We start from the raw sequence: 13693 nt of genomic DNA, 5'->3' as shown, positions 1-13693 counted from the left end.
AAGGACACATGGGAAACAAGATTTGGAATCTCAGTTTGGAGACATATCATGAAGTGCTTTATGTAGCAGATTAAGGAGTTTGAACTTCATTGGATAAGAGAGTAAGAGTGACAAAAGTAGTGTATGTAATACACAGCATCAATACAAAGGGTGGAATGTAAAGGAAAAGCACTTGAAGTCAAGACATGTAGGAGTTAGCAATTGCTGAGGTAAGGCATACTTAGAACACCAACATCAGTGTTGAAGTGGCACTGGAAAGGAGAGAAGATAGAAACATTCCCAAAGAACTGGTAGGGCTTATGGACCATGGGATGCCAGGAGGGGAAAGGTCAGATGGTGTAAGCTTGGCTTTCACAGACAATTGGAGTGCTAGTCATAGAAACAGAAAATTCAGCAGGAGAATGTCACTGCAGTGAGAGGGTGTCTGATGTTCGTTTTATTTTTGTAAATTTTTAATGTGATTCTAAAATTTGAGATAGATAGAAAAGCTAAAGAAGTAGAATTTATCCAAACACGAGTGTTATTTGAAGTTAAAGGAAACGAGGCTATTACATGCAATGGTGTAAGGTAAGTGAAGTAGGCAAGGAACAGAATCTTATGGGAAATGTGCATATCTGTGCAGGGTACAGAAAGAAGAAGTCTAAAAGCAGAGGGCTCCAAGAGCCCAAGGGAATAGAGAATCAGGGGACCAGGCTGTGGGTGCAGAGCGGATTCTCTCGGTGTCAGAATGCTACAAAGTGGTGGTGATTGTGGTGGTTGTGGTGGGTTGATGAGGAAGCTGAGTTCAGAAAGGAGACATTGGATAAGCAGGTGGACAAGTAACAAGAGAGGAAACAGAATCTCTGGAGCGGAATGATAAGAGGTTAGACAAAGAGGGAATATTTGATGGTTAATGTGCATAGCAAGGTGAAGGAGAATGGGAACCGAGAAGGTCATGGGTCATTGCTAACTTTTGCTGGTGACATATGCCAAATCATGGGAGTCAAGGAATGAGTTATTGAGAAAGTGGAAATAGTAATTGTAGATTACACTTTCAGTTAGGAAATAAAAGAAATGTGGGAGGTAAGATATAGTTTGAGGGGTTAATTAGATCAAGATATATTTTTTAAGTTTATTTATTTTGAGAGAGAGAGAGAGAAAGAGAGAGAAGGAGGAGGAGGAGGAGGGGCAGAGAGAGAAGGAGAGAGAGAATCCCAAACAGGATCTGCGCTGTCAGCTATTAGCGCAGAGCCCAATGCAGGCTCGATCCCATGAACCAAGAGATCATGACCTGAGCTGAAATCAAGAGTTGGATGCTTAACTGACTGAGCCACCTCAAGGCATATTTTTTTAATGTTGGGAAATCATGACCAAATATATGATCTAAAGGCAGAGGAGAAGGGGGTTGTGGAGAAAAAGTGATAGGAGGAAAAAGGAGAAAGGGAGAGGAAAGAAATCAAGGAACAGTTACAATTGTGATTAAAAGAGAATAGGAATGGCTGGATCAAAATGTGAATAAAAGAGACTTGGTAATGAGGTAGATTGTTTTTCCTTTGATACGAAAGATCAGAAGAATTCAATGAAGAGAGAAATCATTTTGAGGCATAATTAGAGGAAAATTATGCACATACCTGTTCCACAATTTTGTGGGGTTGGAGTGAGAAGAATTGGGAAGGGTGAAGGAAAGTGACAGGAAGCCAACTCATGCCATAAATGTTAGAGAACACTTGAGCACAAAAGGCTAGAAACAGAGGCAAGCAACTATTAGTCTGTAGTTGATGAAGAGTTTGAAGACCAACTGAGATGAGGAAGCAAGAATATGATGTGCAGGCCATCTGTTTTGAGCCTTTTTTTTTTAACTTTTTTTTTTTTTTTTTTTTTTTTTTTTTAGCATTTATTCATTTTTGAGAGTGAGGGAGACAGAGCATGAGCGGGGGAGGGGCAGAGAGAGAGGGAGACACAGAATCCGAAGCAGGCTCCAGGCTCTGAGCTGTCAGCACAGAGCCCGATGCAGGGGCTTGAACTCATGGACTGCAAGATCATGACCTGAGCCGAAGTCGGATGCTCAACCGACTGAGCCACCCAGGCGCCCCAGTTTTGAGCCTTTTTTAAAGTAGAACTTGACATGGGGCGCCTGGGTGGCTCAGTCGGTTAAGCGTCCGACTTCAGCTCAGGTCATGATCTTGCGGTCTGTGGGTTCGAGCCCCGCGTCGGGCCCTGTGCTGACCACTCAGAGCCTGGAGCCTGTTTCAGATTCTGTGTCTCCCTCTCTCTCTGACCCTCCCCCATTCATGCTCTGTCTCTCTCTGTCTCAAAAATAAATAAACGTTAAAAAAAAAATAAGTAGAACTTGACAGCCTAGGAGCGGGAAGAGAAGGAATGTTAGGGCTGTCCTCTGGTTGGGAATTGTTACCAAGGCTGACTGGAGATTCAGGGAGATGATAAGGTACTATTGTGAACTCCGGTGAGTCAGGGAACAGAGTGAAACAGGGAGAGACTGGAGAGAGACTAGGACAGGTAGACAGGGTGCAGAGCAGATCTGCAGGTATGTGTGTGTGTGCGGGGGTATAAGAGGGAATGGGTGTGTGGTGGGGATTTGGAATGGCACCTGAGCCCAGGAAGGGAAAAAATGCATATTAGAAATTTGGCAGTAGGGCATCGTGTTTCTTCTTAATTCACTTTCTTCCTCACGTGTACTTTTACTAGATATCAGCAAAATATCTAGACATAGAAAAGAAGTTCAGTATTTAATAGAAGATGGTTTTATTTGGGTGTGAAGGATGTTTTATTTCCTTCACACCCAAATACTAAATACTAAATAATGTCCCTTGAGACTAAATAATGTCCCTTGAGAGTCAGGTTTTTTGGTGTTAGAAAATTAGATGATTCTGGAAAGAGGGTAAGGACAAGTAAAAATCCCACTAAATCCCACTACTTGGAGATTGCCACTGCTAATATTTGGAGAATTCCTTTCAGGCTTTTTTTTTTTCTTCCAAAAACACATACTCACATAAGTTGTAATATTTTTTTTTGACCAAAGGAGAATTATAATGCACTATTTGGTTATTTGTTTTTTTTCATCCAGTGATTATTGTGGTAGAGTTCCACATCAATGAATACATAAAGACATCATATATTTCGAAGGTTGCCTTATATATCACTTTAGTAGGTAGCTTCCATTCAGGTCATTGAGATGTTCGGAAAACAGAGAACGGATAGTGCTGTACGTTAAACTCTGATACGTGATTGTCAAGCACTGTCCTCCAGCGGGAGGTTAACTGGAAACACTGCCTCGGTGGATGCCGGAAGGTTGGTGAGCCAGGCACGTGAGCCCTCGTCTCATGTTAAGAGATTCTTGTTCCTCATCTTCAGCTTCCCACCTGTCTCTATTTTCTCCCTTCCCTCCACTTCTCTTCTCTCTCTCTTAAACATGGAATAGTTCTCTATTTATTTTTTCTAGAGTTTCTCATGTATACCTTGTATATATTTTGTTAGATTGATACCTAACAGTTTAATTTGGGGGGGGGGTATTAACTTAAATGGTACTGTGTTTTAAATTTCAAATTCCACTTGTTCATTGCCAGTATATTAAACAGCATTTGGCTTTTGTATGTTAACCTCGTATCCTGTAACCTTGTTGTAATTGCTTATTGGTTCCAGGAATTGTCTTGTCAGTTCTTTTCGATTTTCTACATAGACAATCATGTCATTGCACTTGCGTTTAAAGAAAAGTTGGAAAAGCTTTCTTGCTTGCATAGAAGCTTATTTATTGTTAACTGATTAAGTGCATCTCTACTGAAAACTATTATACAAACATGTTTATTGTGGAGTATAACGTATAGCTTTTAGATATGTTCCTTAGGAGTACCAAATTTATTCTCGTTAAGGCTCTTTCCTAACTAGTTATCCCCAATTCTCTTAAGATTGGTACTACAGTTTGAAAAAGTTACCAAATATAAACCTTATTTAAATCTGATATTATGTATATAAGGTAAAATAGCTTAGGGGCCAAATCACAGATTTTTTGCAAGAGCCAAATAAAATATGACATGATAGCCAAAGCAATCTTTATAAAACACAATTTGGATTGGGGTGCCTGAGTGGTACAGTTGGTTAAGTGTCTGACTCTTGATTTCAGCTCAGGTTCGAGCCCCCCATCGGGCTCTGCACTGATGGTCTGTCTCTCTTTCTCTCTGTGTCCTCCCCCCTCTCTCAAAATTAAAAATTAAAAAAAAATTAAAAAATACCACAAATTGGATTGAGTCACTCCCTTGCTTCAAACTTGCAAGGCAACTTCCCATGGCCATTAGAATGGAATTTAGACTGCCTTCATAGCAAAGAGGCTCTATCTGATTTGGCCCTGCCCTTCTCCCAGCTCTGTCCTTTATCTCTGTCCCTGATGCTCTCTGTTCTAGGATTCAAGTGCTCCCTTGTCTCAGGTTACTGAATCACTGCTGGGAAAGCTCAAACTTCTGATTTTCTTTCTTTCTTTCTTTTTTTTAATAAAAATTTTTAATGTTCATTTTTGAGAGAGAGAGATAGAGCATGAGTGGGAGAAGGGCAGAGAGAGGGGGAGACACAGAATCTGAAGTAGGCTCCAGGCTCTGAGCTGTCAGCACAGAAGCCAACACGGGGCTTGAACCCATGAGCTGTGAAATCATGACCTGAGCCAAAGTCCAATGCTCAACCGACTGAGCCACGCAGACATCCCATCAACCTTCTGATTTTCAAAACACTGGCCCTGTCTCTTTCTTAGTGAGATATACCCGAGTCCCCCATCCCCAAGCTCAGTCAGCATCCATGGCCACCCTTTGTCAATGGTTGTCAAATCCATCATTGTTACATCTTCCTCTGTAAGAGTCTTCCCAGCACTTTTTCAGTGTCTGATGTTATTTTGAAAAGTTAACCATTTACTTCTCTGTTATCTGTACCTGTCCACTACTCTACATATTCCAAGAAAGTTGGGAGTTTGGGGATCATGTTCCTACCGTCTCCTATCAGAATGCCCAGTGACTAGGCATGCAGTAAGTATTTGTTGTAGAAATGAATAGACCAACACTATAAAATTGATAAAGATATTAAGCCTTGTAAAAATCGAGGGTGGCATTACTAAAAAATGTAGAGGATGTAAAGGGAAAAATATATGCAGAGACACAGGTATATGAAATAATCCACCCAGTTCTTTGAGAGAAATTATTTCATGGTGGCTTTTGATTTCTTTTGGTTCATGATATGCATGTGGTCACTCACTATCCCTGCTCTTGGTTAAGCACTGAACTTGGAGCAGCCTTTGAATGGGTAGGCTGCCTTCCGTGTGCACTCAGACACACTTCTGGGACTTACAGGGCTTGTTCCTTATCTTATGGAGAATTTTCTCTCCCTAATTTTAAGTGATTTCTTAGACTTTCCCATGCCTTAAATAGTAATTTTGTGAGATTTCTTTTCAACTTTTTACCTGATCTCTAAAACACTGATCTACTTATAAGTATGATAAATTTCCATGAGAAAATAACTATTTGATTAGCAGCACCCGAGAGAATGACTAAAATCATTTATCAGGCATTTGCACCATAGGACCTTTTTAAAAAATGTTTACTTATTTACTTTTGAGAGAAAGAGAGAGAGAGAGAGAGAGAGAGAGAGAGAGAGAGTGTGTGTGTGTGTGTGTGTGTGTGTGTGAGTGGGGGAGGGGCAAAGGGAGAGTGAGACAGAGAATCTGAAGCAGGCTCTGTGCTGTTAGTGCAGCACAGAGCCCCACACGGGACTGGAACTCACAAACCATGAGATCATACCCTCAGCCGAAGTTGAACGCTTAACCGACTGAGCCACCAAGACACCATAGGACTTTTAGCGTCAATGTGACTAAATTGTGGTTTTGGACAAATGGACAGATGATAGATTAGAAAACCAGTTGGGGAGCAGTGACTTCAACTCTACTCCTTGCAAATACATTGGCATGAGGATAAAAGAGCTAGAGGGGACTGCCTCCTACAGACAGGGCCATATGCTGGATCTGTGGTATGATTAAGGTCTTATTACACTTGATTTTTGCCACAGGTCTATCTATTTAAGAAAAATGAAATAATAAGCTTTGTTCGGAACCTAGAAGTTGGTTTTGTTTGTAATCTGTGTTTACTTTGCAAATCCTTGGGTGATTTAAAAAAGGAAGACAGGGGCGCCTGGGTGGCTCAGTCGGTTAAGCGTCCGGCTTCGGCTCAGGTCATGATCTTGCAGTTTGTGGGTTCAAGCCCTGCATCGGGCTCTGTGCTGACAGCTCAGAGCCTGGAGCCTCCTTCGGATTCTGTGTCTCCCTCTCTCTCTGCCCCTCCCCCACTCACACTCTGTCTCTTTCCTTCAAAAACAAATAAACATTAAAAAAAAAATGAACATTTTCAAAAAAAAAAAAGGAGGACAAAATAATATTTGTAATTTATCACTGTCTCTTATTTAATGTTTTGTGTTCATAAAATTAGTTCTACCACATATACAGACTAGATGAAAAATGTAAGATCGATCATTATGGAGCCTTTTGTGCTTCAAATTGTGCAGGTATGGGAAGTTACACGGAGATATATGTTGTATGTGAAAGTCTTGTTCTGATCTAAAAGGAGGACACAATAGATATTTTACTTTTGCTGAGTGGTGATCTGGAATTTATTGCTAATCATGAATCTGCCAGAGGCTTTAGTGTTTAAAAATATTTTAAAATCTTTGAAGAAATAGAATATATGTGTAAAATTTAAGAGAACAAAATTTTACTTTCATCTTCTTTCTGTATATTTCCAAAATAAATCTTTGGATTTATTGCGTTCTTATAAGTGATCTTGCAATAGCAGCCAATTTTGAACATTGACATTGCCACGGAGAGTAACGTTTTTACAGTATTTTGAATTTTTGAGAATGTTTAATAATGTTTCATCTATTGTTAAAAATGATTTATAATGACCTATACACTGGCAACCCTATTGGGTCCTCTTTTAATATTGTTGAAAATAAATAATTGAAAATCATATGACTTGTAAGAGGACACTATGAGTTTTAGAGTCAATTCTTTCTCAGTTCTGTTATGGATATTTTGAATTATCGCTTGGCTCAGTGCCCTGGATACTTTTACAATCCATTGCAGTGCAACCTAGCAATGTTTGCCATGTGTGAGAGGTGTGACTTTTTTTAAAGGGAGATTTGGGAGAGGTCAACTTGATACTTCAGGTTCAGGTACATGTTCATCATGTTGACTTAAGGAAAGAATATATATGTGGAAGCTGAGTATGTAGTGAATGATTCATTTAAAACTATCTGTGCACTTATACCCTCTGTATAAGTATGATCATGTATCTCAGGGATACATGAGAAGCATGATCATGTATCTCAGGGATATGTGTACCCCAAATGAAGATTATTGTTATAGCAGCAATTAGGCTGATATCAAGTTTCTGAAATCTGTGTATATTTCTTTTTTCAAATATTTATTTATTTGTTTTTGAAAGAGAGAGAGAGAAAAAGAGGCAGAAAGAGGAGAGAGAAAATCCCAAGCAGGCTCCATGCTGTCAGTGCAGAGCCCGACACAGGGCTTGAACTCATGAGCCGTGAGATCATGACCTGAGCCAAAATCAAGAGTCAGACACTCAACTGACTGAGCCACCCCGGCACCCCAAATCTGTGTATATTTCTAAGTCAAATAGTTTCTGTCTCCAAATGGATATGTAGCACTAAATTATAGTTTAGCTTCATAAAAAGCAATGTGGTTTAGACACATTGGAGGCAGAAGAACTGAGGACGTGTCTTGACTTTGTTTGCCAGCTATGTGACCTTGGATAAATCTCCTAGCCTCTCTCTGTTTCAGGTTCTGATCTAAAACGAATAAAAAGTGTGAAAGTGATAGGCACAGGAAATGCACAGTGTGTTCATAAAGAGGAAGAAAAGTGAAAGAGTTTTCTTCTGTGCTTTAGAGGGTATGTTCACAGCACACCCTGTCATATAAAAGTACTAGTCACTCATTTTTAAAGACTTGAAATTAGCCACATCAACCTGATTAGTCCTCAGTTTAAAGGGATAAAAGGAGTGTTTGGAGTTTATTTTATTTGCTCTTGTCCTCTTTACAGAACCCAGCTCAACTGAAGGATAGCAATGATCCATGGATGCCCTGCGAATCTGTGAGTAGAAGCTCCTTTTCATCCTCTTGCTGTCCCCGACATTTTTTGTTTTTTAATTTCGGGAGGTTGCAACGTTAGATCCCGGGTTCTTATCTAGGAGAACTTATATCGTGCCTGTTGGAGGTGGTACACATCTGGTATTTCTGCTTCCTACTCAGCTGGCTCTACTGATGAGGGTCCTAATCGCCACGCTCTCCAAATCCTGTCCCTTTAAGGACAGGTGTTCTTGCAGGAACTCTGCAGGTTTTATTCTCAGGCCCTATGAAATCATGAGCCCTGTCAGGAGGCTCCTCACTTTCCATACCTGGGAATGGGTGTTTTGGAAGAAACATGAAATGACATTGTCTTCCTAAGTTGCACACAGTAGCCTAACTGTGTGAACCTCAATTAAACTGTGCAGAATAGTTATGGGCTCCTGGATAATTGCAGAAATTCCTTGCCTATAAAAGTCGCCATTTTGGAGCCTATGTAGGTCACGCACCATTCTAAGGTGTGGTTTGGTCTGAGGGCCTGGCTAAAAGGCATCACACAAAATGGAGACTGTTGAAGTACCATAATGGTGGAGTACATGAAAAAGGGAGTTAGAGGCACCTGCAGTTGAGGGAGCAGAAATAACCCAGAGAGATGTTTGGTATCCTGGGTGTGCTATGCTCTCTGTGGCCTAGTTGACGAGAAGGTTTCCCATCTTCCTTTTTTCTTTGGATGTCCTTACAATAAATTGAATTAACTGAAGTAACCTGAATAGGCCTTTTTCTGGCAATATAAATGTGCCTCAGAAGCTAAAACATACGCACCCGTGCTACTTAGTCTCCCAGAATGAAAACTAAGATAGAGTATCTGCCCAGAAAGGGCTCCCACGTTCAAACAAAGAGGAAAGCAGATATAAAAAGATACTGGAATGTTACAGACCCTGTAAAAGAAGCATGGATGGGATACAGCACTGGCCCAGTTGAGAGAAGGAGTCAAATCAGGAAGAGTGGATAAAGTTTTGGACGTGTAATATTCGGTTCAAATTACAACTGTACCACTTATGGTACATTTATGAATCATTTATGTCCTAAAGTTTATTTGTGAAATGAGGTTACTTCTGCTTATCCTTTAGGACTTTTGTTATGCGTGTGAAATGACTTTGTTAACTGTAAAATGTTTTGTAGTGTAAGGGGGTGAAACGAGCATGCAGTTCCAGACCAAATCCCTGAGATCCAACTCCTTGGTTGTCTCCGTTTTAAACCATCAAGCTGGCTTCATAGCTCACTAAACCACATTAAAGTTGCCTATTAGCTGATAAGTGGGAAATATGGAGAAGTGACTTGGTTAGAAAGATGCATTAGAAACAAAATCCATTCATTCATTTAAAATTTTTCATTGATACATATTATGTGACAGGTACTGGTTTTTTCTGTGGGAGACACGTTCCAACCTGTTATGATGTACCCATTCTAGGGAGAATAGTAGGTTATATATACAATATCCAGTAGCCATCTAACTTTTGGCAAATTACTGAAGTTTTTCTGGGCCTGTTTTTCCTTGTCAGTACTTTCTCCTACAGAAAATACGGTGATTTTATACAAGATATTGGAATCTAAGTCATTATGTGTACTAACTGCAATATTAGACTACATACCATTCTTTTCCATGCTGAGTGTATTTAAAGTAGTAGCTACTGAACCAGGATGTTTTTCATTTTTGTGACTTACCTTTTTGAAGTCAGTTTTTGAAGTCATTTGCACACCTCAGACTAACTTATTAATAAGCAGTTCTCTCCTGAATAATACTTATAAAAATAATTGAGTAAAGCAATTGGTATCCTCATAGGGATATGTCAGAGATGCCAAGTTCAAGCCTAATTATACCACTTTTGTTTATAATTGAAGGTATATCAAGTAGTGGCATTTTAGTTTGTAAGCTGTGTAATTTTCCAGGTAGAAAGGAAAGGCAAATATTTCTCATGCAGGTCATATCTGAAGGTTTCACTCAGGTCACTCCTTCCAGAAACCCTTTCATCAGAGGTGTTCTCTGTGTGTGAAATATTCCAACATTCCAGCTGAGCTCCCACTTGGAAAAGGGAAGGAAGTATCCCTGCAACTCAAACAGCAGTTTCATTACTTTGTAAGGAACTCCTGCCTGGATACTTAGGGACTAAAAAGGAGGCAGCTACTACTCAGGATTGAGAAGTTCTCTAAAAAAGAAAAATATCTTTGAAAAAGGGGAAACATCATTGAGTCTCAAGAACCATGAAATATTTTCAGGGCAGGATTTTTATCCTACAGCTACATCTACATCTACATAATATCTACAAGGTAGATATTATTGAGAAGACTCTATTAAAATCACAGGTCATGTTATGGTAATAATACTAGATATCTCCTGGGATGTAACATTTTTTTGTAGCCCAATGTGAAGTTTGTAGGAATCTGAAGGCAAAAATAAAGATTTGCCTACTGGGATTAAAGTATATATTATAATTCTCTAGTCAGTTATATTGACAACAACAAAAATAATAGAGGTGAGATTTGCTTCCATGGAACCTTTAGTGTTACATGTTGAAAGAGGGAGGAAAGCAGGTAAGTGAAAAAAGATACTAGAATGTAATAGACAATGTAAAAGAAGCATGGATAGGATACAGCATTGGCCAAATTGGGACGTCAAGGTTTTTTGTAACAAGCAGTATTAAAACCAGTCACTTAATACTACTTAGGGTATTCTATTTAGCACAAATAAAAACCAAAATCAGATAATGTGTTTTTGTTGTGGTTGTTGTTAGTGGTGGTGTTCCCATAAGTCTATACACCTAGAGATTTGTCTGACAATAAAATAAAAAACAAATGACTGCTCTATATGGCAGAATCACATTGTTTTATGTGAGAACTAAATTGATAAGTGGCTAGGTTAGTTCTAAATATGTTTTTAAATTTTGGTGTCTGTTTTCAACTTACAGTGAGATAATATTTATATGCTTAGCTACCTACCTGCTTTATTTTCCAAGAGCAAGAATACTTAGTTGAAATGTTTACATCTCATAGGTAGCATATGATCACCATATGTACCCAAAAATTCTTATCTGATAGAAACTACCTAGCTGTTTTTTTTATGATACCATCTACTGGATAGAATACAGGTCTCTTACAGCTAATTAACTGTTCTGCCTTAAGTGATTCTTTCTTAGTAAAACTTATACAATCCATAGCATGACCCACATCTGTAGATTCTTCGACTAAAGTTATGAAAATAGTATTTGTGAGCCAGATGCAAACTTCTGCTACATAACTCTTCAGTAGAGGTAACTAAAGAATCTCAGAGTTTCTGCATTGGCAGGAGCTTAGTGACATCATGTCTAACAGTGTTTCCTGACATGGGGCACGATGAGGCCCTGAAAGGTTGGGTGCTTTGGCCAAAGGTACACAGCCCCTTTGAGGGGAAGCTGTGACTCAACCCTGAGGTTTCTGAGTCTCAGTTCAGTGTTGACTGTACCTGACTACCTCAATCCATTTTACAGGAGAACATGATGAACATCCTTAGGAAGACGATGCCAAAGGGCTTACATGATAAAATGGGACGCCCTATTGTAGCCTTGAGTTTTGGGTACCACTTATAGATCATGCCAGTCAAAATCTTGTTTAAAGTACCTTGTGGATGAGATATAGATGACATAAAGTACCCATCTCTGAGAAGCTGCCACACCCTCATTAGTGTGCAATGATGCCCAGATAGCCTTTGATTTAGTTAATGAAAAAAGGACAGAGTTCAAGAAACAAAAGACAACTAGGTGTGCCTATTTTCCACAACATCCATAATATTATATTGACTTTCCTTAACTTGTTCTAATCTTGAAACATTCTAGAAGTTTCTACTTCCTAATTGCAAAAGTTATTAAGTGATACGTTAAAAGATCTATTAGAAATAGAAAATACCTTAAGTCTATCACAATTACTAAGAAATGCAAAACACAAATACTTTAGTATCAGTGGGGAGTAGGGGGAAATTAAGTATCAAAAACCTGAAAATAAGTAAGGATAATAAATCAATACTACCTAAGAGAGATGCTGAGAATCTGAAATATAATACTCTTTTAAGATCAAGGAGAAGAAAAATGAACTCAATAAAATTAAATGGTCATAAAACATGCCTGTGCGGAGAATAGGAGGCAAAATTTAGTGCTCAGAAATACCCTTTAAAATCTTGATACATGCAATGCGTTTTCCTTACAAAACCAAAAGATTTGTCTGAGTTGAAAGGCATGGAGATAACCCATAGAAATATAGCAATAGGTCTAGACTGATGATTCTTAATTTCCATTAAAAATTGAATCAGATTCTTTCCTTTTGTAATGCAAATAAATAATGATCATTATTACAGGGCATCACACTTCTATTTGGAGTTTTTCAGTTGACAAATATTTTTCAAAAACGGTCTTATTTAATAATCTGTCTCCCAAGCTCAGAGAACGGAATGTTCTACTGCTGTTTCCTTCCAAGTTTGGGCTGTGTGACCTTTGGCAGTGTTAGGCTGCTGCACCACTTTGGAAGCTCATGGAATTGTAAATTCCAGAAGAATGGCACCTGCCAGGGCAAGTGGACAGCAATGTGTTCCCTTATCTCCCTAGCATTGGCTGCCCTCTGCCTTTTAGAACTGATGTTCAAGATAAATCCTATATAGAGCCACTTGCTGGAGAATATGGTGGAAATCATTTTCCGAGGTCATGTCATAGCATCACTGTGGACATTCCTAGGAGACTGAGAGGCAGCGAAAGATAGGGTATTGGCCTTTGTTTGCTTTGAAAAAAATGTCCAATTTTCCTAATAATTCCCTCCTCTTACCATTCCCTTTATTTTTTTAACTCTTTTGACTGAATTGTTCTGTCATTTGACATTCAATATACTTATGTCTAATGTAATATAGTTTTCTTTAAATGTTTATTTTCAGAAAGAGAGGGAAAGAAAGAAATAAAAAGAGAGAGAGCGAGGGAGCGTGCAGGAAGAGGGGCAGAGAGAGAGAGGGAGAGAGAGAATCCCAAACAGGGCTCCATCCCATGAACCATGAGATCATGACATGAGCCAAGATCAAAAGTTGGATTCTTAACTGACTGAGCTATCCAGGCACCCCTTAATTGATTTTTAAAAATAGTTTTTTTTCTAATTGAATTGGCATAGTTTGGTGAATTGACCGACCTGATCTCTGTTCCTTTAGGAATCCGGAATTAGAAGCTCCCTTACCTTTTTCAAGGGTAGGACACTTGCTATACGTGATACTTATCTGGAAAGCACTTTATGCTTTGAGCACCCAAAGGAGGAAAGTAGTATAATAACCAAAATTCCATGTTTATTTTAAATAAATATATCATCTAAATAGTTCCTTCCTGGACTGTAGGAATGCTTTAATAATCCCAGATAGGGTTCATCTTGATGGCTTGGTTTTCTTCACTTTCTTTAGCCATTTCTGATAGGAAAAAATTCTCATATGACTTAAATATTTCATGGTTAGTTACAATGTAATTTTGAGATAGCTAACATTACTTCACCTTGAAACAAACTCACAGGGAAATAACTGTATAAAAGAAATGG

General features: G+C 38.9%; 2 protein-coding genes across 4 annotated transcripts in view; one reads left to right on the top strand and one right to left on the bottom strand.

Annotated features, from left to right (window-relative positions):
• The window catches only part of DSC1 (desmocollin 1), a 351913-nt gene that overhangs the window by 107684 nt on the left and 230536 nt on the right, over positions 1-13693 (top strand). For all 3 annotated transcript variants that reach the window (XM_019465475.2, XM_053902525.1, XM_019465477.2), the window contains one exon: positions 8082-8132. In XM_019465475.2, the coding sequence (XP_019321020.1) occupies positions 8082-8132 (51 nt within the window). The remainder of the gene's footprint in view (positions 1-8081; positions 8133-13693) is intronic.
• The window catches only part of DSG4 (desmoglein 4), a 46632-nt gene that overhangs the window by 32273 nt on the left and 666 nt on the right, over positions 1-13693 (bottom strand). The gene's annotated exons all lie outside the window — the stretch shown is intronic.

This window comes from Panthera pardus, unplaced genomic scaffold, assembly GCF_024362965.1.
Source record: "Panthera pardus isolate Hobbes unplaced genomic scaffold, ASM2436296v1 HiC_scaffold_15, whole genome shotgun sequence".
In the NCBI taxonomy this organism is placed as follows: Eukaryota; Metazoa; Chordata; class Mammalia; order Carnivora; family Felidae; genus Panthera; species Panthera pardus.
Note: the sequence above shows the minus strand (reverse complement) of the source record. Positions and strands in the feature narration are given on the sequence as shown.